Raw genomic sequence first — 21,725 nt, 5'->3', positions numbered from 1 at the left:
AATCTAACCTCATGAAATTCCAATCACTCTACCAAACTAACAGACAACAACAAAAAGTTTCCATTGAGTCAACCCCAACTCATTCATAGTGACCCCATGTGTGTCAGAGCAGAACTGTGCTCTATCGGGTTTTCAATGGTTGTGATCTTTCAGAAGCAGATCACCAGGCCTTTTCTTCTGAGGTAACTCCGGGTGGATTCGAACTGCCAAGCTTTCAGTTAGTAGCTAAGCGCTTAACCGTTTGCACCACCCAGGGCCTCCTAACTACTCTTCATTGTGCATTATTCCTACAGATTTCCACTCTAAATCAGATCGTCCAATTATGAACCTACTCTGTGCGGGGGATAGACTCATAAATAGAAGGGACACAAATCCCGACCCTCTTAGAGATGGTGGAGGCAAGGCTGGGGATTTGAAAGCAAGCACCCTGAGAAACACAACAGTGTCAGGTCTACTTCCTTCTGCCAGGAGGGTCGTACAAACGCTGCAGCCATCTGAGTGGGGACTCTCTTTGTTCTTCCCATGGCAATGGTCCCTGGGATGCCTGGACAAAGTGAGCATGGGATTTAACATAAATTACAAGACCTCTGGGTCTTGTTTCTCAGGTTTGGAGGGCCGGGAGTCATTGACGTGGTGTGGCCGCAAAACAGGACCATACAACTTTTAGAAATCCTTCTCAATTGTTCAGCATCTTTTGCTTGACATTAACCTTCCTGACGGTGACATTCAGAGCTCTGCTTTTCTTTGGTTTGCATTTGCCTGATTTATCTCTGCCGTCTTTCTATTTTAACTTTGCTGAGTAACTTTGCTCATTGTAGCCCTCTTATAGGTGCCATCTTGTTTTTAGATTGTTCTTTGAATTTAACATTTACTTTGTTTTCTATCATCCGTGTGTGTGTGTGCGTGTGTGTGTGTGTGTGTGTCCATGTACATATTTCCCTTTCTGGTAATTCTTAAGGTTTATGGTCTGTTTTTAACTCTTCCAATGGTTCCTTATAACTTTAAGTAGTAGGAATTCTCTATTTCTTGATTTTTATCAACTTTAGACAGTATCCACTGACTCCTGATTATGACAAAGGAGGAAATTAGTATATCTACCGTCTTCCTATCTCTTCTCCATTATCCCCTTTCCAATTTATGTAACAATATCCACAATTTAACATTTTCTAATGGGGTTCAGTAACTAGTTCCCACTGTTGTTTAATCTTAGCGTTAGATTTAGATGGGCTCTATGTTCATCACAGGAGACCTTAGGTGGCACCACGCTTGGCTGCTAAATGAAAGGTTGGAGGTTCTGGTTCACCCAGATGATGCCTTGGAAGAAAAGCCTGGAGATCTACTTCTGAAAAATCAGCCATTGAAAACCCTGTGGAACACAGCTCTACTCACATACATGGGGTCACTAGGAGTTGGAATCAACTCGATGGCAACCGGTTTGGTTTTTGGTTCATGTTTATCATCAGTGGTTTTATACTACACAGCTTCTCTGTTTCTAGGATCTTTATTTTGATTATTGTTTCCTTACTTCATCGTATAAAAAATGACTCGGGGGTGCTTATTGCATTAGGACCAGAAGTCCAGGTAAAAACAACAATTTGGCTGGATTTAAGATTCTTAGGTGACATACCCTTTCCTATAATAAATCACTGTCTTCTGGTTTTTCATGGGGTCGTGAAGATGTATGAGGCCAGTCTGAATTCTTTACCTGTGTACATGGCTTTGTTATTTATTGTTGTCATCATTACTATTATTGCCTGGATGCTTTAAAAAGCTATTTTTTAACTTCAAGATTCGGTAATTTCTTAGAGATGTCTTAATGTGGATTATTCTGGGCAATATTTTCCTAAACATGGTATATCCATGCTCTGATAGGGATCACAATAGTGGGTCCTGGACAGTACTGGAGAAAAATGTAGAACAAAATTCTAACTCACAAAAATGACCAGATTTACAGGTCTAACAGAGACTGGAGAAACCCCAAAATTATGGCCCCTGGATATGCTTTTAACTCAGTACTGAAGTCATTCCTGAGGTTCACCCTTCAGCCAAAGATTAGACAGGCCCTTAAAACAAAATGAGACTAAATGGGCACAACAGCCCAGGGGTGAGGACAAGAAGGCAGGAGGGGACAGGAAAGCTGGTAATGGGGAACCTAAGTTCGAGAAGGGGAGGGTGTTGATATATCGTGGGGTTGGCAACCAATGTCACAAAACAATATATGTATTAATTGTTTAATTAGAAACTTATTTGCTCTGTAAACCTTCATCTAAAGTACAATCATATATTCATATATATATATATATATACACACACACACATATAGGAAACCCTGGTTGTGTAGTGGTTAAGAGCTACGTCTGCTAACCAAAAGGTCAGCAGTTCGAATCCACCAGGCGCTCCTTGGAAACCGCATGGGGCAGTTCTACTCTGTCCTATAGGGTCACTATGAGTCAGAATCAACTCGATAGCAATGGGTTTGGTTTTGGGTTGATGTGTGTGTGTGTATATAAAACATGGTACGTCCATCTACACTGACATTTCAGGCCGTCCTTTAGTTCCAGATAATTTCCCCTTACTTTTTCCTTGAACCTTCTCTTTCCTTTCTCATTCTCCTGTCCCTCATTATATACTTCTGGGATCTCTCTAATCACTTTTATCTCTTTGTTCTTCTCCATTTGATTTTGGATGACTGTCTCAGGCTTGTCCTCTGAACTCCTAATAATTCCTGCAATGGTTCTTTTGCTTCTAATTTTATTTCTGCAATTATTTTATTTGTGTTTAATCTTTTAGGGGGCCACCATGAGTCAGAATTGACTCAATAGCAACTAACAACATCAACGATCTTTTTTCTTTTCTTTTCTTTTAGCTCTGCCAGTCTTTTTTCACCTCCTTTGCAATACTGTCATTTTTGACATGCTGTGTCTTTGAGCTTTTTCTCAAAAGGCCTATGTTCCCTTTCATTTTTTTGAGGCTGTAGAGAAGTATCGGTCTAGAATGTTCTTTAATTTTTCTGGAGTAATTCTTTATCAGATATGTATTTCTGATCCACCTCTTGGTTTTTATTTCTTTTCTTTTTCTCTCCCCTCTCCCCCCCACTTTTCATCATCTCTGTCTACACAGAGGTCCCATACAGATTCTTTCTGGTTATTCAAAACCAGTTCCCATTGAGTTAATTCTCACTCATAGCTACCCATGTGTGTCAGAATAGGACTGTGCTCCATAGGGTTTTCAATGGCTGATTTTTCAGAAGTAGATCGCCAGGCCTTTCTTCTCAGCAACTCTGGGTAAGCTCAAACCTCCAGCCTTTCAGTTAGTAGACCAGGGCATTAACCATTTGCACCCCCCAGGACTGTTACCGTCAAACCTGCCACTGGTGAGTCAATTCGTTATTGAGTCAATTCTGGCTCATAGCAACCCTATAGGACAGAGCAGAACTGCTTCACAGGGCTTCTAAGGACCAGCTGGTGGATGTGAACTGCTGACGTTTTGGTTAACAGCCAAGTGCTTAACCACTGCGCCACCAGGGCTAGAGGGCAGATAGGGTCATTATGAGTCAGAATCGACTCGATGGCAGTGGGTTGGTTTTGGGTTTTTTTTGGACCTAGCATTTGCTTAAAAACAGTGTCGGGGGGCTTTGAAAAAGTGACATGGAGGGTTTGGCACATCGATTTGAATATTTATCTTCAAACACCCTCTTATCGAACTGCTCCGTACTCTCCCTCAGGAGAACATTTCTCTGCTCCCAACATCCTCCACCCAAAGGTTCACAGAACAGGTAGAAGGTCACCATCCTGACAAATGAAGCCAGGGCTATGTATAGTCCATGTCCTAACTGGCTCAGGGCTTGTTTCATGTCTCTGCTTACAGCAGCTGCAAAGCAGAATGTCACTTCCCCTCTCTCCTCCACTCTATCTCCCCTCCAACTGTTCCTTGGGAATAGGGATGTGTCCCAGGCTATAAGGATGGCTCCCCTTTCTGGTTCCTCCTTCAATGCTGCCTCTCTCAGGCTCTGTCTAGTGATGCTCTCTGCTTCTCCCACAGCCCACTCCGTGCTTAGTCTTCAAACACTAATTTGAGGTTGGATGTTTCAAAACAGTACTATTTGCTTTTAGTGAAATCTGAATCTTGCTAAGGATGTGAAAAAGCACGTTGTGGCTCTGGGGCCCCTCCCACTGGAGGAAATTTCTCAGTTTCTGAATTAGTGATTCATCCCTTTCTAGTTTTATGAAAGACAAGCTTCTGCTCTACTTTTCATATTGTTTTTGCTGAGTTTCAGGAGAAGCAATAAAGCAAAAATTGCTTTACTCTCTCATCTTTTACCATAAATTCCTTTAGGCTGGTTCCCATTTCCTTTCAGAAGTACTCCATGGAAGATAATTAAGCTGTTTGGCTCAACAGCTTTGAAGGTTTTACTGCTAAGTCTTATACTGGAGTCAAGGACGGCTTTAACTTACTCTGAAGTTAAACACTCTACTAAAATTTAAAATTGTCTCTTTTATAGGAGCTAAAAAGGTGGCAATTAATGTTGAACGGCCAGGATATTTCTCTTGCTCTTCGCCAATCTCCATGCACTTTGCAATGCTACACTAGTCATAAAAGAAACAAAAGAGAGCAAGTCAAACGATGGCATCACCAAGATACCAACTCAGGTAGAGAAATCTCAAAAGTAGAATAAAGCTGCAGATCCAAAACCAGGGGCCCAGAGATGTCAATCTGAAATCGATGACAACTTCAAAACAGAAAGGGGCAATGAATGGTGTAGTTACAAAGCTCCCATGTGGAGAGAAAGCCAAGGCAATATCTAAATATCACAGACTGTTTCAAACATAGGATGATAAAGGTAAACCTCACAGTAACCACAAAGAAAATTAACAAACCTACCTACCAAAACAAAGAAGAAAATCAAAAAGACTCAGTAAACATAAAAGTGACAAAAACAAAAGAAATAAAAAGACAATCCATGAACAAAAAGAACTCAGCACAGAAAATTAAGTGGAACAAAGAAACTGTCAACACCACAAAAAAAAAGCATAACAACATGACAGCAGTAAATTCATACCTATTGATAATCACACTGGATGTAAATGGGTTAAATACAACAGTCAAGAGACAGAGAGTGGCAGAATGGATTTAAAAAAAAAAAAAGACACATCAATATCAAACCCAATATATTGCCTACAGAGAGACACACCTTAGACACAAAGACATAAAGAGGTTAAAACCAAAGGATGGAAAAAAAAAAAAATTGAGCAAACAGTAACCAAAACAGAGCAGGCATGGCAATATTAATCTCTGATAAAACAGACTTTAAATCAAACTCCATCCTAACAGACAAGGGAGAACATTACATAATGATTAAGGGGTCAATCCACCAAGAGAACATAACCATAATATCTACGCACCCAACGTCAGAGCTCCAAAATATATAAAACAAACCCTACCAGAAATGAAAAGAGAAATACACAGTTCTACAATCATAGTAGGAGACTTTAACACACCCCCTCTGACGATGGACAGAACAACTAGAAAGAAACCCAACAAAGATACAGAAGATCTAAATGACACAATCAACCGACTTGACCTCATATAGAGAGCACTCCACAAAAGGAAAAATACTGTATGAGACCACTATTAAAAAAACTCAAGAAAAGGTTTACACACAGAAACAATCTTTGATGGTTATGAGGGAGGGAAGGGATCCACCACAAGGGAAGGGATAAGGAGGGGAAATCACTAACTAGGTAGTAGACAAGTGTTGACTTTGGTGAAGGGAAAGACAACACACAATATAGGGGAAGTGAACACAACTGGACCAAGGCAAAGGAAGACACTTGGAGGAACAAAGCAAAAAAAAAAAAAAAAAAAAGGCAACCACAGTAAATTCTATAGCATATACAACCATAAGACAACAGTAAAAACAAATAATAACTTCCATGCAGATATACAGGCAGATAAGTAAACTGAATAGGGGAAGGAGGGCATACAGGAGTACATCCATGTACATATACAGGTGAGACTGTGGGTATTTTTACATACATACATGTATGTACAGCATGTATATTCACACATATAATAGAGCACAAAGGGGGCACAGTCACAGAAGCTTCCTAGACATATCCAAATACCCTGAGGGACTGAGTTTCTGGGGCTGAGGGCTGGGTACCATGGTCTCAGGGAATATCTAGGTCAATTGGCATAATATAGTTCATAAAGAAAATGTTCCACATCCTGCTTTAATGAGTAGCATCTGGGGTCTTAAAAGTGGCCATATAAGATATATCTATTGGTCCCATCCTGCCCAGAGCAAAGGAGAATGAAGAAAATCAAAGACACAAGGAAAATACTAGTCCAAAGTACTAATGGACTACATGAACCACAGCGTCCACCATTCTGAGCTCAGAAGAACTAGATGGTGCCCGGCTACCACCACCAACCTCTTTGACAGGGATGATAATAGAGAGTCCCAGGAAGAGCTGAAAAAAAGACATAGAAGAAAATTCAAGTTCACAAAAAAAGACCAGACTTACTGGTCTGACAGAGCCTGGAGGAAACCCTGAGACTATGGCCCCTGGACACCCTGCTAACTCAGAATCCAAGCCAATCTTGAAGTTCACCTTTCAGTTAAAGATCAAACGGGTTTATAAAACAAACAATAACACAAGTGAGAATCAGGCTTCTTAGTTCAATCAAGTATATGCAACCAAATGGGCAACATCTGCCCAAAAGCAAAGCCTAGCAAGTAGGAAGAGACCGGAGAACTGGACAAATAAACCAGGAACCCGGGTGTAAAGCAGGAAAGTGCTAATGGAATGCGGGGATTGTAACCAATGTCAGAAAACAATTTGTGTATAAATTTTTGAATCAGAAACTAATTTGCTCTGTAAACTTTCACCTAAAGCACAATTTAAAAAAAAAAAAAAGAGCCTATAGGAATCAAGTCTGTGAATCATTTAAATGTTAAAAACAATAAAAATTCATATAAACTAAAAAAAAAAAGTTGCCATCGAGTCAATTTCAACTCATAGAGACCCCATGTATTTCAGAGTACAGCTGTGTTCCATAGGGTTTTCAATTGTTGTAAACTTTTGGAAGCAAATAGCCAGGACCTTCTTCTGAGGTGCCTCTGGGTGGATTAGAACCATCAACCTTTTGGTTAGTAGCCAAGTGTTTAACCTTTGGTAATACCCAGGATGCTACTGTAGGCATAGCAATGACTAAAAAGTATTCGATAAAAGTGACTAAGGGGCAGTGGTGGTGCAGTGGTAGAATTCTTGACTTCCATGCAGGAGACCTGGGTTCGATTCCCAGCCAGTGCACCTCAGGCACACCCACCACCCATCTGTCAGTGGGGGCTGGCGTGTTACTATGATGCTGAACAAGTTTCAGTGGAGCTTCCAGCCTAAGGCAGACTAGGAAGAGTGTCCTCGTGATCTACCTCCAAATATCAGCCAATAAAAACCCTACGGATCCCAAAGGTCCAATCCCATCGTGCGTGGAGTCACCATGAGTTGGGGGCTGACTCAGGGGTAGCTGACAACAAAAACGACCACAAAAATGATTACATCAAAACTCAACAACATGAATATCCTGTTAGAAAATGTCTCCCAAAGTTAAGAGGGGTTGAGATGCTTTCATTAAATGTTAGATATCGGGGTACTGGAGAATTCAGTGAAGGGAACATCTTTAAGGCTTATATTTCAAGTTGGTAGCCCTGGTGACCCTCAAACCAGATGTGGTGCCCCATCTTCCACAACAGTGAAGACAGAAGAAAGAAACTAAAAGGGGAAGTGATGGGAAGGGAAGAAAAGAGCAGGGAAAATGCAGGAAGAGAAATGCAAATGTTGGTGCAGGGTTACCAGGGATGACAGGGAGCCCATGGGAGCATCAGCACCACAGATCCTGTGAACCTAGTTGGTAACCTAAATGCCAGGGAAATGTGTCCTTGACTTGTATTTCCCTGTATCTTTACATCCCACTTCCCCTACACTTATACCGAGAACCAAACTCTGGACCTGGTGGGGTTTTAATAATCAAGATGCCCAGAGCAAAGCTCTGGGGTACCTGGGGCTATTGAGGGCCAAGAACATAGCAAGAGGGATAATAATAACAACTATTAACAAGTTTGGAGCCCTGGTGGCGTAGTGGCTAAGTGTTTGGGTGCTAACCAAAAGTCAGCAGTTCGAATCCAGCAGCTGCTCCTTGGAAACCCTATGGGCAGTTCTACTCTGTCTTATAGGGTCGTTATGGGTTGGAATCGACTTGACGGCAGTGGGTTTGGTTTTTGGTTTTTTATTGACAAGTTAGTAAGTGTTGCAAAGCAAAGATGTCACTTTAAGGATTAAGGTGCACCTGACCCAAGCCATGGTATTTTCAATTACCTCTTATGCATATGAAAGCTGCGCAATGAATAAGTAAGACTGAAGAATTGATACCTTTGAATCATGGTGTTGGTAAAGAGTATTAAATATACCATGGACCGCCAGAAGAATGAACAAATCTGTCTTAGAAGATGTACAGCCAGAATGCTCCTTAGAAGCAAGGATGGCGAGACTTTGTCTCACATACTTTGGACGTGTTGTCAGGAGGGACCAGTCCCAGGAGAAGGACATCAGGCTCGGTAAAGTAGAAGGTCAGCAAAAAAGAGGAAAACCCTCAATTAAATGGATTGACACAGTGGCTACAACAATGGGCTGAAGCATAACAATGATCATGAGGATGGCAAAGCACTGGGCAGCATTTTGTTCTGTTGTACAAAGGGTCGCTGAGAGTCGGAACCGACTCGACGGTGCCCAATAGCAACATTAACATCTCTAGGTGATAGAAAGGCTGGGAACACTGATGAGAGACAGCAGCAACTAAAAGGTCAGTGTGTGAAACCATCTGTCTTGAAATCCAAGGGGCAACCCCAGAATTCTGATTTAGTAGGCCAGGGGATGGATCGGGGGGAGGTTCCGTTTCTAAAAATCTCTCCAAACAATTCTTATGCCTACTAACGTTGGAGAACCATTCATCTGTTGTTAGTTGCCGCCAAGTTGGCTCCAACTCACAGTGACCCCACGTATAACAGAACCAAACATTTGCCTGGTCTTGCATCATCTTCACAATTGTTGGCATGCTTGAGTCCATTGCTGTGTCCACTGTGTATTATGAGTGCCTTCCAACCTCAGGAACTCATCTTCCAGCACTATATCAGACAATATTCTGTGACCCATAGGGTTTTCATTAGCTAATTTTCATAAGTAGATCGCCAGGTTTTTCTTCCTAGTTCATCTTTGTCTGGAAGCTCTGCTAATACTTGCCCACCATAGGTGACCCTGCTGGTATTTGCCACACCAGTGGCATAGCTTCCAGCATCATAGCAATATTGAAGCTGGACAGTAGCACAAGCTGACAGACAGGTGTCAGGTCTAGGGCGTCTTTAAGTCTGATATCTGGAAAGACTGAGCACCTAGTCTGGCAGAGGCCCAACAGGTAGCGGTCAGCTGCTCCCTAGCTGTGGAGAAATGATGTTAAGAGCTGATAGGTCATGTCTCTGTTATCTCTAGAAAGGGCTGTATGTATCCCAAAAATCGCCCACGATTTACCGTGCTCACATTTTAAATCTCCCAGATCTCATACATCCTCTCCAAGCCTCAAGCACCAAATACCCCGTGTGACCCATGCAGTCCCTCAAGCTGCTTTTGCATAACTTTGCTGTAGGCTGGGGTAGGGGGTGGAGGCTTGGCAAGAAGGGCAGAAGGACTGGAGGGACCATGGCCAAGTTCTCAGAAGCTTCCGGAAAAGACCTGAAGCCCTTCCTTTTACGCGTCTGAAACTCAGGCTGTGGTGTGGCTGCCAGATAAAAACCAGTGGGGGGTTAATTCAAGAGTCCACATTGTAGACCGTTTAAACGTCTGGCCAACACACAACTCAAAACAAACTCATACAATGCCCCAATCACTCACGCGCCCAGCACAGGCAGGAAGGGCTAAACTCCGTTCACGCATGCGCCCAACATATGCAGGCCAGACGAGCCCCATTCACACATGCGCCCAGCAAGGCGGGTGAGACCAAGCCCCATTCACGCATGCGCCCAGCTCAGGCAGGTGAGACCAAGCCCCATTCACGCATGCGCCCAGCAAGGCAGGTGAGACCAAGCCCTATTCACGCATGCGCCCAGCTCAGGCAGGAGGGACTGCCGACCTTGATGACGTGGAGCTTGGGTAAGAGGTTGCAGTCGGCTAGGGTGAGCTCATCCCCGTCCAGGAATTTCCTTCCAGAGACAGGGACGTCCTCGGTGCTGTAGGCATCTATCTCATCAGGCAGAGGGCTACTTAGGTAACTGTCCAGCTTCTTCAGGGCCCTTAGGAGGTTTTTTTCATAAACTAAACAGAAAAGCAAAAAATCACTCAGCGATGCCCTGCAAGCCCGAGTCACATTCTCTGAGATGCGGAGGAAGGCACTGATTCCCTTTATTATCCAGACTCGGGCAGGCTGCGAGGTCGGGTGTGGAGTTAGACGCCCCGAATAAAGGACGCACTCCTCATTAGAAAATAATTCTGCTGTCTACACAGCCTTGCTACTTCTAAAATCTGTTTGTTGATTCAGAAATATTTCCTGAAATTCTAAAGTGAGGTAGGCACTGGCAGAAGCATCATTGAAAAGGATTCTGAGTGTGGTTGTAACCCCTGGGTGGTGATCATCCTCCCCCTAAAAATATCGTTCCCTGGGTTCTCCTCTAAAAGAAGCACTGAGTCGGTGGAAAGCCATGTACAGATCCAAGGTTAGAAATGCTTTCTTCTTATTTCTAGATACTTCTCCTTAAAAAAGAAAAAACACAGGTGCGGCCCAGCCAACTCTGACTCATGGTGACCCCACGTGTGACAGAGTAGAACCGTGCTCCGTAGGGTTTTCAGTGGGTGATTTTTTGGAAGTAGATCACCAGGCCTTTCTTCCGGGGCACCTCTGGGCGGATTCAAACCTCCAGTCTTGTGATCAGCAGCCAAGCACTGAGTGTGTGCATCCATGAAAAAACGATAGGGCTGGACTCTCCCCTTTGAGGCCCCTTGTGCACCAGCCAGGAATTCTAGACACCCCTCCACCCCTGTGAAGTAAGTCAGAATTTCTGATGTCTTAAAAGAAGCCACACTAGAGGCCGAATGGAAATCCCTTTTGAAAACAGAAAACAGGTTGATGGGGAGGTACTCACTGTCATTTGCATCCTTCTTGGTGTTTTTTATAAATGCAGAGAATTTAGCAAACACATCATTTCCTGCGGAGTTAGATTCAGGGTGTTGGGTCCCCAGCTTAGGGTACCTGGAAAAGTTCAAACTTGGAATATCACAGACCAGCAATCTTTGAGTTGTGATGATACAATGGAGAGAAAAAATCTCATGTGGGAGGCCCAGGTTCGATTCCTGGTCAGCGTACCTCATGCACGGCCACCACCCATCTGCCAGTGGGGGCCTGTGTGTTGCTAGGATGCTGAACAGGTTTCAGCGGAGCTCCCAGACTAAGTCAGACTAGGAAGAAAGGCCTGGTGATCTGCTTCTGAAAATCACCCAATGAAAACACTACGGAACACAATGGTCCAATCCTATTGTGCATGGGGTCACCATGAGTTGCAAACCTCTTAAATGTGTCAGCACTGACCCCCTTCCTCCCTGGGTTCCCTGTGTCCATTCACCCAGCTTTCCAGCCCCTATGGTCCTTCTGAACTTTGCTTTTGGGCAAATGCTGCCGTTTCGGTCTCGTATAGTTGATTGCTCTGAGGTGTACATTCCTCACTGGTACTATTGTTCATTTTGTAGGCCTCTCTATTATATGGCTATAACGTGATCTCAGGGAGTGATTTCAGTTCCAAGTTGGAAGGGTGGCTAAGGGCCATAGTCTTGGGGATCCCACCAGTCTCTATCAGACTGGTAAGTCTGGTCTCATTCATGAGTTTGAATTTTGTTCTACATTTCTCTCCTGCTCTGTCCGTGACATACTATTGTGGTCCTGGTCAGAGCAGTCGGTGCTGATAGCTGAGCACCATCTAGTTCTTCTGGTCTCAGGCTAGTGAAGGCCATGGTTCGTGTGGTCCATTAGTCCTTTAGACTAATTGTGCTCTATCAGCTTTTCAGTGGCTGATTTTTCAGAAGTAGATCATCAGGCCTTTCTTCTGAGGTGCCTTTGAGTGGACTCGAACCTAAAACCTTTTGGTTAGCAGCCAAGCATGTTAACCATTTGTACCGCCCGGGGACTCCACCGTAGCTAAGAAATGTTAATCTGCAGAACACTGCCCCATCCTCGCCACTTCCTGCCTTCAAGCTCTAATTGCCAAATACAGCTGCAGAGCAAAGAACTCCAGGCCACCTGAACCCGAGAGTTCTAATCTTGCTCTGTGTTCTCTGTGGTCCATCAGCAGTGTGGCTAAGGAAGTCAGCTCATGGGCCCCAGGAAGCGAAACACACAAAGTCAAAGGCTCTAGAATTGTCTTTTAAGGGGGAAAAAAATGATGAGCAGGTCGTGAACACTAGTTTTAGGAGGCCTACCTCGGGGGAGCTAGCTTCTCCTCTAAAAACTCCTCGATCTTATTTACGTCCGTCTTGACTTCGCCATCAAAAGTCATGAAAGGAGGGTTGGCTCCAGGCGCCAGGTTCTGCAGGTCGGCCGGCTTCCTGGGTAGCGTAAACAGCAGTGTTTGTAGACGGGGCCCAACGCTTAGCCATGTCCTCCCCAATTTAAGAGAAATAACCTTGAGAACTTCAAAGCAGATGGTGGGTTTACAAACTGTTTTACTGGCAACAAAAGCAGAGGCATTTGTGAAAAAGTTACAGCCTGGATTCTCCCGAGTGGCCCCTGCTCTGGATACACTCCCCAGAGTTCTCAGCCGGGAGAGACGCCCGGGTAGGCTTCCAAGATGGCCACAGTTGCCCAGCAGCTGGGAGAGCGTGATGCCCCCAGCCCTCCCTCTGCCAGAATAAATCTCACCCCACCCTGGAATGATGCTGTGGGCCCACACGGGGGTTTCAGTTCAGGCTCCTGACCAAGAATGGACATCTGCCGTGGTACAGCCTGTGTGTGCACGGGCATGAGTGTGTGCATGGTGGTGTATGTGTGTGTGCCTGTGTGTGTGTGCACTTGTGTGTGCGTGCATATGCATCTATGCACGTGGGGTGTGCGGATGTGTATATGTGGGGATGTGTGAATATGGTATATGTGCATGCATGTGCATCTGTGTGGATGTGAATGTGTGGTGTGTGTGTACATGTGTGTGGATGTGTGGTGTGTAGATGTGTATGTGCGTGTGGACGTGTGTGTATGTGCATGCATGTGTGGATGTGGGGTGTGTAGATTGTGTGTGTGGACATGTGGTGTGTGGATGTGTGTGCATGTGTGGATGTGGGGTGTATAGATGTGTGTGTACATGTGTGTGCATGTGTGGGTGTGCAGTATGTGTACATGTGTGTGCATGTGTGTAGGGGTGTGTGCGTGTGTGTGCATGCCTGAGCATGTGTGTGCATGCCTGGATGTGGGGTGTGTCAGAGAACTAGGTACAGTCAAGTTCACTAATGTGGAACCTTGTCTTACCTTTTCAAGTCCACCGTGGTCACATTAAATATAACTCCCTTTAGCCAGAGAATCATAAAGAGACGCTGAGAAAATGGGCAATTTCCGATACTCTCACCATCATAACCAGCCTACAAGTTGAAAAAATTTTTTATTGGAACAAGTCTCACAATTATAAATGACATATTCTACAATACACACAAAATCATTACACATTTTTATTAGTGGTTATACTGTAAATATATGTCTCAGGCTAGTTTTCTCAGCCTTTAAGGACCCCTGGTGGCACAGTGCTTAAGCACTTGGCTGCTAACTGAAAGGTCAGAAGTTAGAGCCCACCAGCCGCTCCGCGGGAGAAAGATGTGGCAGTCTTCTTCTGTAAAGATGAGAGCCTTGGAAACCCTATGGAGGCAGATCTACTCTGTCCTATAGGGTCTCTGCGAGTCGGAATTGACCCCACAGCAATGTTGGGGGTGGGTACGGGCTGAGGTGATGCTGGGGAGAGGATGGGCGGTACACACACACATTCTGTCTCACACACACACACTCACATACACACACGCACACACACTCTCACTCACACACTGCACTGACCATTTTCTTTCTTCCTTTCCCACCACCTCACCACTTCCTGCCATGTACTTGGGCCTCTGAGTGGCAAGAATGGACTCCCTTTCGCTTACCAAAGACCAAAAAAGAAATGCTCTTTCCCTCCATCTCTTGATTCTCTCCAGAAGCAACATGCCTCTCCTTCCAGGATGGTCTTGTTAAAAACACGCCAGCAGGCTTTCACACCAAGCCCCCATGTCTAAGTCACCACTGAGCTTCCCTACAGAATGAGAGGGTGGGACACCTGCGTTCTAAGATCCCTCTCTGGTCCATGAGGTGGCAGAGAGGTGAGACGGGGAACACCTGCGCCTAGAAGGTAAGCTATCACACAGTAGGCATCAAGGGTGCAAGGATATGAAATGGCTCCTCCTTTAAGTGCCAGAGCAAGTCACATCCACACCCCCGACCCCAAACACAGGTATAGGAATATCCTAACATAATTCCTCCTTCCTGGGAGTTTCTATCAGGGGAGAAAGACAGAGGCTGGAGAAGGTGCTTGCAGGCTGTTACACACTGAATAGTGTCCACCAAAAGGTAAGCTGAAGTTCTCAGTTCCAGTACCTATGAATTTGACTGTGTTTGGAAATAGAGTCTTTGAAGACAGTTCACAGGGGTCATACGGAGTGGGGTGGGTGGATCTGAATCCAACATGAGTGGTGTCCTTATGGAAGAGGGGAAGGGACACAGAGAGACAGAAAAAATGGAGGGAAGACGGCCATGTGAAGGTGGAGGTAGAGGACAGAGTGATGCATCTAGAAGCCAAGGACTGCCAGCCGCCACCAGAATCTAAGAGAGAGGTGTGGAACGGATTCTCCCTCAGAGCCCTCAGGAGTCAACGCAGCCCATGATTTCAGACTCCTAGCCTCCACACCTGTGAGACAGTAAGCTTCTGTTGCTACAGCCACCCAATTTGTGATACTTTGTTACAGCAGTTCTAGGAAAAGAATACACTTGGTTTTGCAACTCCTGGAGCCCTGTGGTGCAGTGGTTAAGCACTTGGCTGCTAACCCGAAGGTCAGCAGTTAGAATCCACCAGGCGCTCCTTGGAAACCCTATGGGGAAGTTCTACTCTGTCCGATAGGGTCACTATGAGTCGGAATTGACTCACAGCAATGGGTCTGGTTTTTGGTTTTTTCGCAACTCCTGGCAAGAGGAGTGGTGAAATCAAAACTAACAGAAGTTCCAAAACACTGGCTTCTCATCCTATCTTTCCCTGCTCCACAAATCTCTAGCAAGGTTATGGTGCTAATAAAATGCCACCAAAAACGCAAGGAGATGGCCAGGACATGCTAGTCAGACTTCATGACATAAAAAGGTACACACAGTCATATTTAATACTTGAAGTCCATTTCTGCAGCATATAATTAAAGAAAGTTGAGCAGACAGCCCTCTGCCTATAACCTGAGTAACAGAAGCATACAAGGCAGGAAGAGAGCTGCCATTTGGGAACTGAAGAAAGGAAGAAAGATGGCTCAAGGAAATTGGACAACCCTAAGGAGATGCTTCAGACGCTAGTGTCCTGACGTGAGTGTTCTTCAGAGTCACCTGGAGAGGCTGTTAGACGCAGAGATGTCCCCACTAAGTAACAGCATAAAAAACCCACAACCCAGTTTTAAAGAAACTTGATCAGCCTCTTCGTGAAAGAGGAAAGCCAAGTGGCCAATAAGCACATGAAGGGTTTCTTAACATCATTAGTCAGCAGAACAATGCAATTAAAATTACAAGGAGATAACACCGCACACCTACTAAGATGGCTAAACTAAAAGGCTGACAACACCAAGAGCAGACAAGCGTGCGGAACAGTGGAAATTTCCATTCATTGCTGGCAAGAGTGCACACTGGTATAGCTACTTTGAAAACCATTTGGCAATTATCTACCAAAGCTAAAGACACATTTACCCTATGACACAGCAGTTCCAATCCCAGCAGAAATGAGTGCTTATGGCCACCAAAAGAGACTTACGCCCATGCTCACAGCAGCTTTATTATAATAGCCGAAACCTGGAAACAACCCAAACTGCCATCAAGAGAAGGATGAATAAATAGGTTGTTAAATATTCACAAAGCAGGATACTATACCACAACGGAAAATAATTAGCTGCTACTACAGGCAGGAGTATGGATTCCTCCTCATGTCATGCTGAAAGACGGCGCCCTGGGGGAACAAGGGGTAAGGGGTCAGCTGCTAACTGAAAGGTCAGCAGTTTAAAGCCACAAAACTCCGTGGGAGAAAGACCTGGCGATCTGCTCCTATAAAGATCACAGCCTAGAAAACTCTATGGGGCAGTTCTACTCTGACAAATTGGGTCACTCTGAGTTGGAGATCGATTAGACCGCACACAACAAGAATGCTGGGGGGGAGAAAAAGCTCAAAAGTCCTGTACAATTCAATGTAGGTGAAGTTCAAACACAGGCAAACTTCTTATGGTGATGGAAGAGGTTGCCCTGGACGACAAGTACTGTGTGGAAAGGGCAGGAGGAAGCCTTGGCGGGGGGGGGGGGGTGGAGGGGAGGGCGTGTGCGTTCTATATAGTAATCCGAGTGCTGGTTACACAGGTGTATTTGATTAACAAACCCTTAAAGTTTGAGCACTTTGCTGCATGTATGTTATACAAAAGAAAAGAAAGTAAACAAAATATTTTTAAAAATGCAATCAGCTTCCGTGGTTCTTGCATTGGGTCCAGGAATCTGAATTTTAATAGACTCCCACAAGGTGATGTCCTGCTGGTGGCCAGAGACCACACCGGAGGAGCCTGGCATTGGGCCAACCTATGGCAAAGGGAAAGCCAGGAGCAGCAGTGTTAACTATTGACGTGTAAGACAGAACTGGTGAACCCCAGTGGATGATACACGGATAAGAGGATTTGAAGACTTTCCAACTGATAAATACAGCTCCACAAAAGTGGAGATAATGGGCAGACAAAACATATGAAGAGGTGCTGTTACGGATTGAACTGTGTTCCCCAGAATGCATGCCAACTTGGCTAGGCCATGATTCCCAGTAGTGTGCTATTGTCCACCATTTTGTGATCTGATGTGATTATCCTTATGTGTTGCAAATCCTAACTTCTATGATGTTGATGAGGCAGGACACAATCTACAAGATTAGGTTGTTTCTCTAGTCAAGCTCTTTTGAGATACAGAAGAGAGAACTGGGCAGAGTGGAAGGGGACTGCATACCACCAAGAATGAAGAACAAGGAGGGGAGTGCATCTTTTGGACCTCGGGCCCCTGTGCTGAGAAGCTTCTACTCCAGGGGAAGATTGATGACCTTCCTCCAGAACCAACAGAGAGAGAAAGCCTTCCCCTGGAGCTGGCGCCCTGAATTTGGACTTGTAACCTACTAGGCCGTGAGAGAATAAATTTCTGCTTGTTAAAGTCATCCACTTGTGGTATTTCTGTTATAGCAGCACTAGATAACTAAGACAGGTACCAATCGACCAAGAATTCAGTGGTAGAATTCTCACCTCACCATTGGCCTCACATGTAGCCATCACTTGTCTGTCATCGGAGACTTGTGTGTTGCTGTGATGCTGAACAGGTTTCAGCAGAAATTCCAGACCAAGATGGACTAGAAAGAAAGACCTAGTGCTCTACTTCCTAAAATTAGCCAATGAAAACCCTGTGGATAGAAACGGTCCCATCTGCAACTGATCACGGGGATGGCTCAGGACTGGGTAGCGTTTTGTTCCGTTGTGCATGGGGTCGCCATGAGTTGGGGCCGATTCAAGGGCAGCTAAAAAACTCTCGGTCCACGTTTCCCACCAAGCCCACCCTCACTCCGGCATTGATTTGCCTGTCTGCTACTAAAACGAAGGGACTGAGAAATCCACCTCCCCCCACCCAAGCTGGAGCCTGTAAAGTTGCTAAGGGTTGGAGGAGTGGGGAAGTGGACAATATGACCCACACATCAAAGAAGTCATAACAACTTCCCTGCAAAAGACCCTGAAATACTGCCATCCTCCCCACAGAGGCCATTGGGGTTTCATCACCTTCCAGCCCACAAAGCTGAGCCATTTGGAAACCAGACTCAGGAGTCCTGAACATTTCAATGAAGGTCAAACACAGGCCCTGTGGCCTCCTCCCTCCCATTCTGGAGCAGAAGAGCAAAGCTGAATGATACGAGACCCCCTTGTCTTGCTGCTTGGGAACGATCTTCAATCACAGGACTTTCTCAACTCCTGCAGGTTTGGGCAAGGCCAGGCCAAGAAAAGGGGGGAGAGGAAAGCAGAGGACACAAAGCCACACACTCCGGCCAGTCCCAACTTGCTCTGCAGCTTGTAAACCTCTCATTTTCATAGCAGCTACACTAAGGGCACAGTAAAGTCTAAAGTTCTGCAGAGTGCTGTGCTGGCTTTCGGTTTTCCCCGAGCTTGTCCCTCTAACCTTTGGGATCCTGCTATAACTCATTCTGAATGTGGCAAATCCCCACTGAGTGCCACACCTTCTCCTCCGGCTGAGGCTGGCCTCCTGATAAAGCTCACCTTGACAAAGAGCTCTGTGTCTGGGAACCAGCCTCAGGTATGCAGCCTGCCGCTGCTGCCGCAGCACAAAACACAGTGCACAGAGCTCTCTGCCTTGCTCTGTCTCTCATACAATCTCAGAGTGGGTATCGGCTCGGTGCTTTCCCTGGAAATTGTTCTTCTAACCATTTCCTGACTCCTGCTGGCTACTTCTTTAAAGGGGGTATGAGCAATAAATTAAAAAAAAAAAAACAACTTCCTTTGTCATCAGACTTTGTAAAACACTTAAGCTTCTTAACAGACTCCTTCCCGGAAGGGCAGCTGGAACGAAACACCTGGCTGGAGGTGGCACCATGGTCTGTACGGCCACAGCGCCCACAGTTTAGAGACAGCTATGAAAGCTGCTATTGTACCCCCCCGCCCCTGCCATGTGGCCTGAAAATTGAAGAGTTCCAAGCCAGCATGGCGACTGGACTGAAGACTGCTTGGCGTATCAGAAGGATTAGCTGGCTGCCACGACTGCCCATAAAACAGGATTTACATATCCAGTGTTGCCTCACCTTAAATTGCTCTAAAAATGTTTCTGTCTCTGTCTGCTGTAACTGAGGGGTTACGGGAACACGGTGGAGGTGACGAGGAGCCTTGCTGCCTATTTTATTACTTTAATGTGCCTCGGATGTGCCAGCAAAAACAAAGGCTAAGATACACCACCTCCTAGCCCAGGATTGTGCAATAATGGGAGCGTCTTGCCTTGGTCGGATTCACTAACCAGACGGACGAGGTGATGAGGTAAATGCACGTACATTAGGAGTGAATAACTGACACCGTCACTGCAATTGAGACGTTTTCTTGTACAAAGTTTTACTTTCTGATGCTGACAATTCTCTCGGGCTGATTAGATGCCTGGCTAAAATTTCTCAGCAAGGTTCTCAGCCTAGGGGGAAATTTTTCTGTGTATACATTCTTGATAAAATCAAACTAAGCAGCTTGAGGGATCAGGCTGTCTTTTGCTTCCAGTGAAGACCTGGGTGCTTGGATAACACAGAATTGTTTGCCTTTCAAATTCAACTTTTTGAACCCTGGTGGCACGGTGGTTAAGAGCTACAACTGCTAACCAAAAAAAAGTCAGTGGTTCAAATCCACCAGCTCTCCTTGGAAACCCTATGGGGCAGTTCTACTCTGTCCTGTAGGGTCACTGTGAGTCAGAATCAACTCAATGGCCATGGTATGATGATAATGTTAAAAGGAAAAACACTAAGGGCTCTAACATGTTCCCAAAACTGTCGCTGACAGCCGGTACTAGCTTCAGAACTTGAGAGTGTTGATAATCCGCGTGGGCCAGCGGGAGCCCACCTCCCCGTCACAGCGATGTAGCCGAGCTTGGCTGTTCTTCTTCACCACCAACACCAGGTGCCATCGGGTCGGTTCTGACTCATGGCGACTCCATGTGTGTCAGAGTAGCACTGTGCTCCATAGGGTTTTCAGTGACTGATTTTTCAGAAGTAGACTGCCAGGCCTTTCTTCCAAGGTGCCTCTGGGTAGAGTTCAACCTCCATTTGTTGGTTAGCAGCTGAGTGAATTAACCGTTTGTAGTACCCAGGGACTCCTCAGTTGCCACAGAATTGACTCTGACTCATGGCAGCCCCACACGTATCACAGTATAACTGCACCCTGTACGGTTTTCAGTGGCTGATTTTTCTGAAATAGATTGCCAGACCTTTCTTCCGGGGCACCTCTGGGTGGACTCAAACATACAATCTTTCAGTTAGCAGTCCAGTATGTTAATTGTTTGCACAACCCAGGGACTGCCTTCTTCACCACCACCCACTGCCGTCAAGTTGATTCCGACTCATAGCAACCCTATAAGACAGAGTAGAACTGCCCCATAGAGTTGCCAAGGAGTGCCTGGTGGATTCGAACTGCTGACGTTTCGGTTAGCAGCCATAGCTCTTAACCACTAGGCCACCAGGGTTTCCCTCTTCACCACAGGCCCCCTTTAAATTACAGCCTTTCCCACTTACTTCTTTCACACTTAACTCCATTCAGAATTTGTGAGGAAAACATTTTTGTTAACTTTATTTAGTACTTTTTGCTTCAGGCAAATGGCCTCTCCAATGCTAGGCTGGAGTTACAGGAAAGGGGTACCACCCATACCCTACCTCCCTCTAAAATCACTCCCTACCCCACTGCAGCCTTAAAAGGATCAGGTGGGCCCCTGGCATCCTGCTGTGACACCCTTGGTACTCCTCCAGCATCTCTGACTTGGGTCTTCTCAGCACACTGCCTCTCCTTCCCACCTGAGCCAGCCACACGCCTGCTACCTTGACGCCCACTCGCTGGGTTCTGCACTTCTTTCTAGAAGATGCTGTGTGGGCCTAAACAGCAAACACATTCTGTAAAGTATGCATTTTTCTCTCTATATACAAATGTTAAAAAAAATGGGGGAGGGTGGAGAGAAGATATGTCCCTGAGTGGTGAACACGGTGAACGCCGTCAGCTGCTAACCAAAAGATTGGAGGTTCAAGTCTACCCAGCAGCACCTCAGAAGAAAGCCCTGATAATCTATTTCTGTGAAAGCAGCCACTGAAAATCCTACGGAGCACAGTTCTACCCTGACATACATGGAGTCGCCATGAGTTGGAGTTAACGCAATGGCAACTTTTTTTTTTTTTTTTAATTTGAAGACAAGATACAGGAAGAGGTAACAAATTGGTAATACCCCTGTCATCCCTTGTCTGATAACGTTTTTATTACCATTGGCATAAACGGTATGCCAGCCACTTTTTATATCTCTGGACCTCAGAGGTAAGGCGTTATTTCGGTTCTAATGCGTTTAGTGTCAAGGTGGGTCTCTTTTGAAATGCGTTAAGCTCAGCTGACTGGAGTTGGAGCCTCACTGTTGTGGGGGTTGAATGTTCCATGAGGTGGTGTTTCCTGGGTGTGTTACTTTTGTAAACGTTTGCCTTTTTTCCCCCCTTATTTCTGTGAGATAAGGCTGGCAAGCAGAATTATAGGTTTCCTGTGTGGTAGCTGGTGACCCCTGATGGGTTTGTTTTGGCTTTCCTGTGTCAGATTGGAGGACTAGAGGTTCCCCATGGAACCCAATGGAAAGGCGCCGGC

At 45.3% G+C, this 21,725-nt stretch overlaps 1 protein-coding gene across 1 annotated transcript in view; it reads right to left on the bottom strand.

Annotated features, from left to right (window-relative positions):
• The window catches only part of CLIC6 (chloride intracellular channel 6), a 60,779-nt gene that overhangs the window by 634 nt on the left and 38,420 nt on the right, over nt 1-21,725 (bottom strand). Inside the window, exons 2-5 of the mRNA XM_064272983.1 lie at nt 13,555-13,664; nt 12,516-12,641; nt 11,189-11,295; nt 10,183-10,364 (exon numbers count right to left, since the gene is read on the bottom strand). Coding sequence (XP_064129053.1) covers nt 10,183-10,364; nt 11,189-11,295; nt 12,516-12,641; nt 13,555-13,664 — 525 coding nt within the window. The remainder of the gene's footprint in view (nt 1-10,182; nt 10,365-11,188; nt 11,296-12,515; nt 12,642-13,554; nt 13,665-21,725) is intronic.

This window comes from Loxodonta africana, chromosome 20 (assembly GCF_030014295.1).
Source record: "Loxodonta africana isolate mLoxAfr1 chromosome 20, mLoxAfr1.hap2, whole genome shotgun sequence".
NCBI lineage: Eukaryota > Metazoa > Chordata > Mammalia > Proboscidea > Elephantidae > Loxodonta > Loxodonta africana.
Note: the sequence above shows the minus strand (reverse complement) of the source record. Positions and strands in the feature narration are given on the sequence as shown.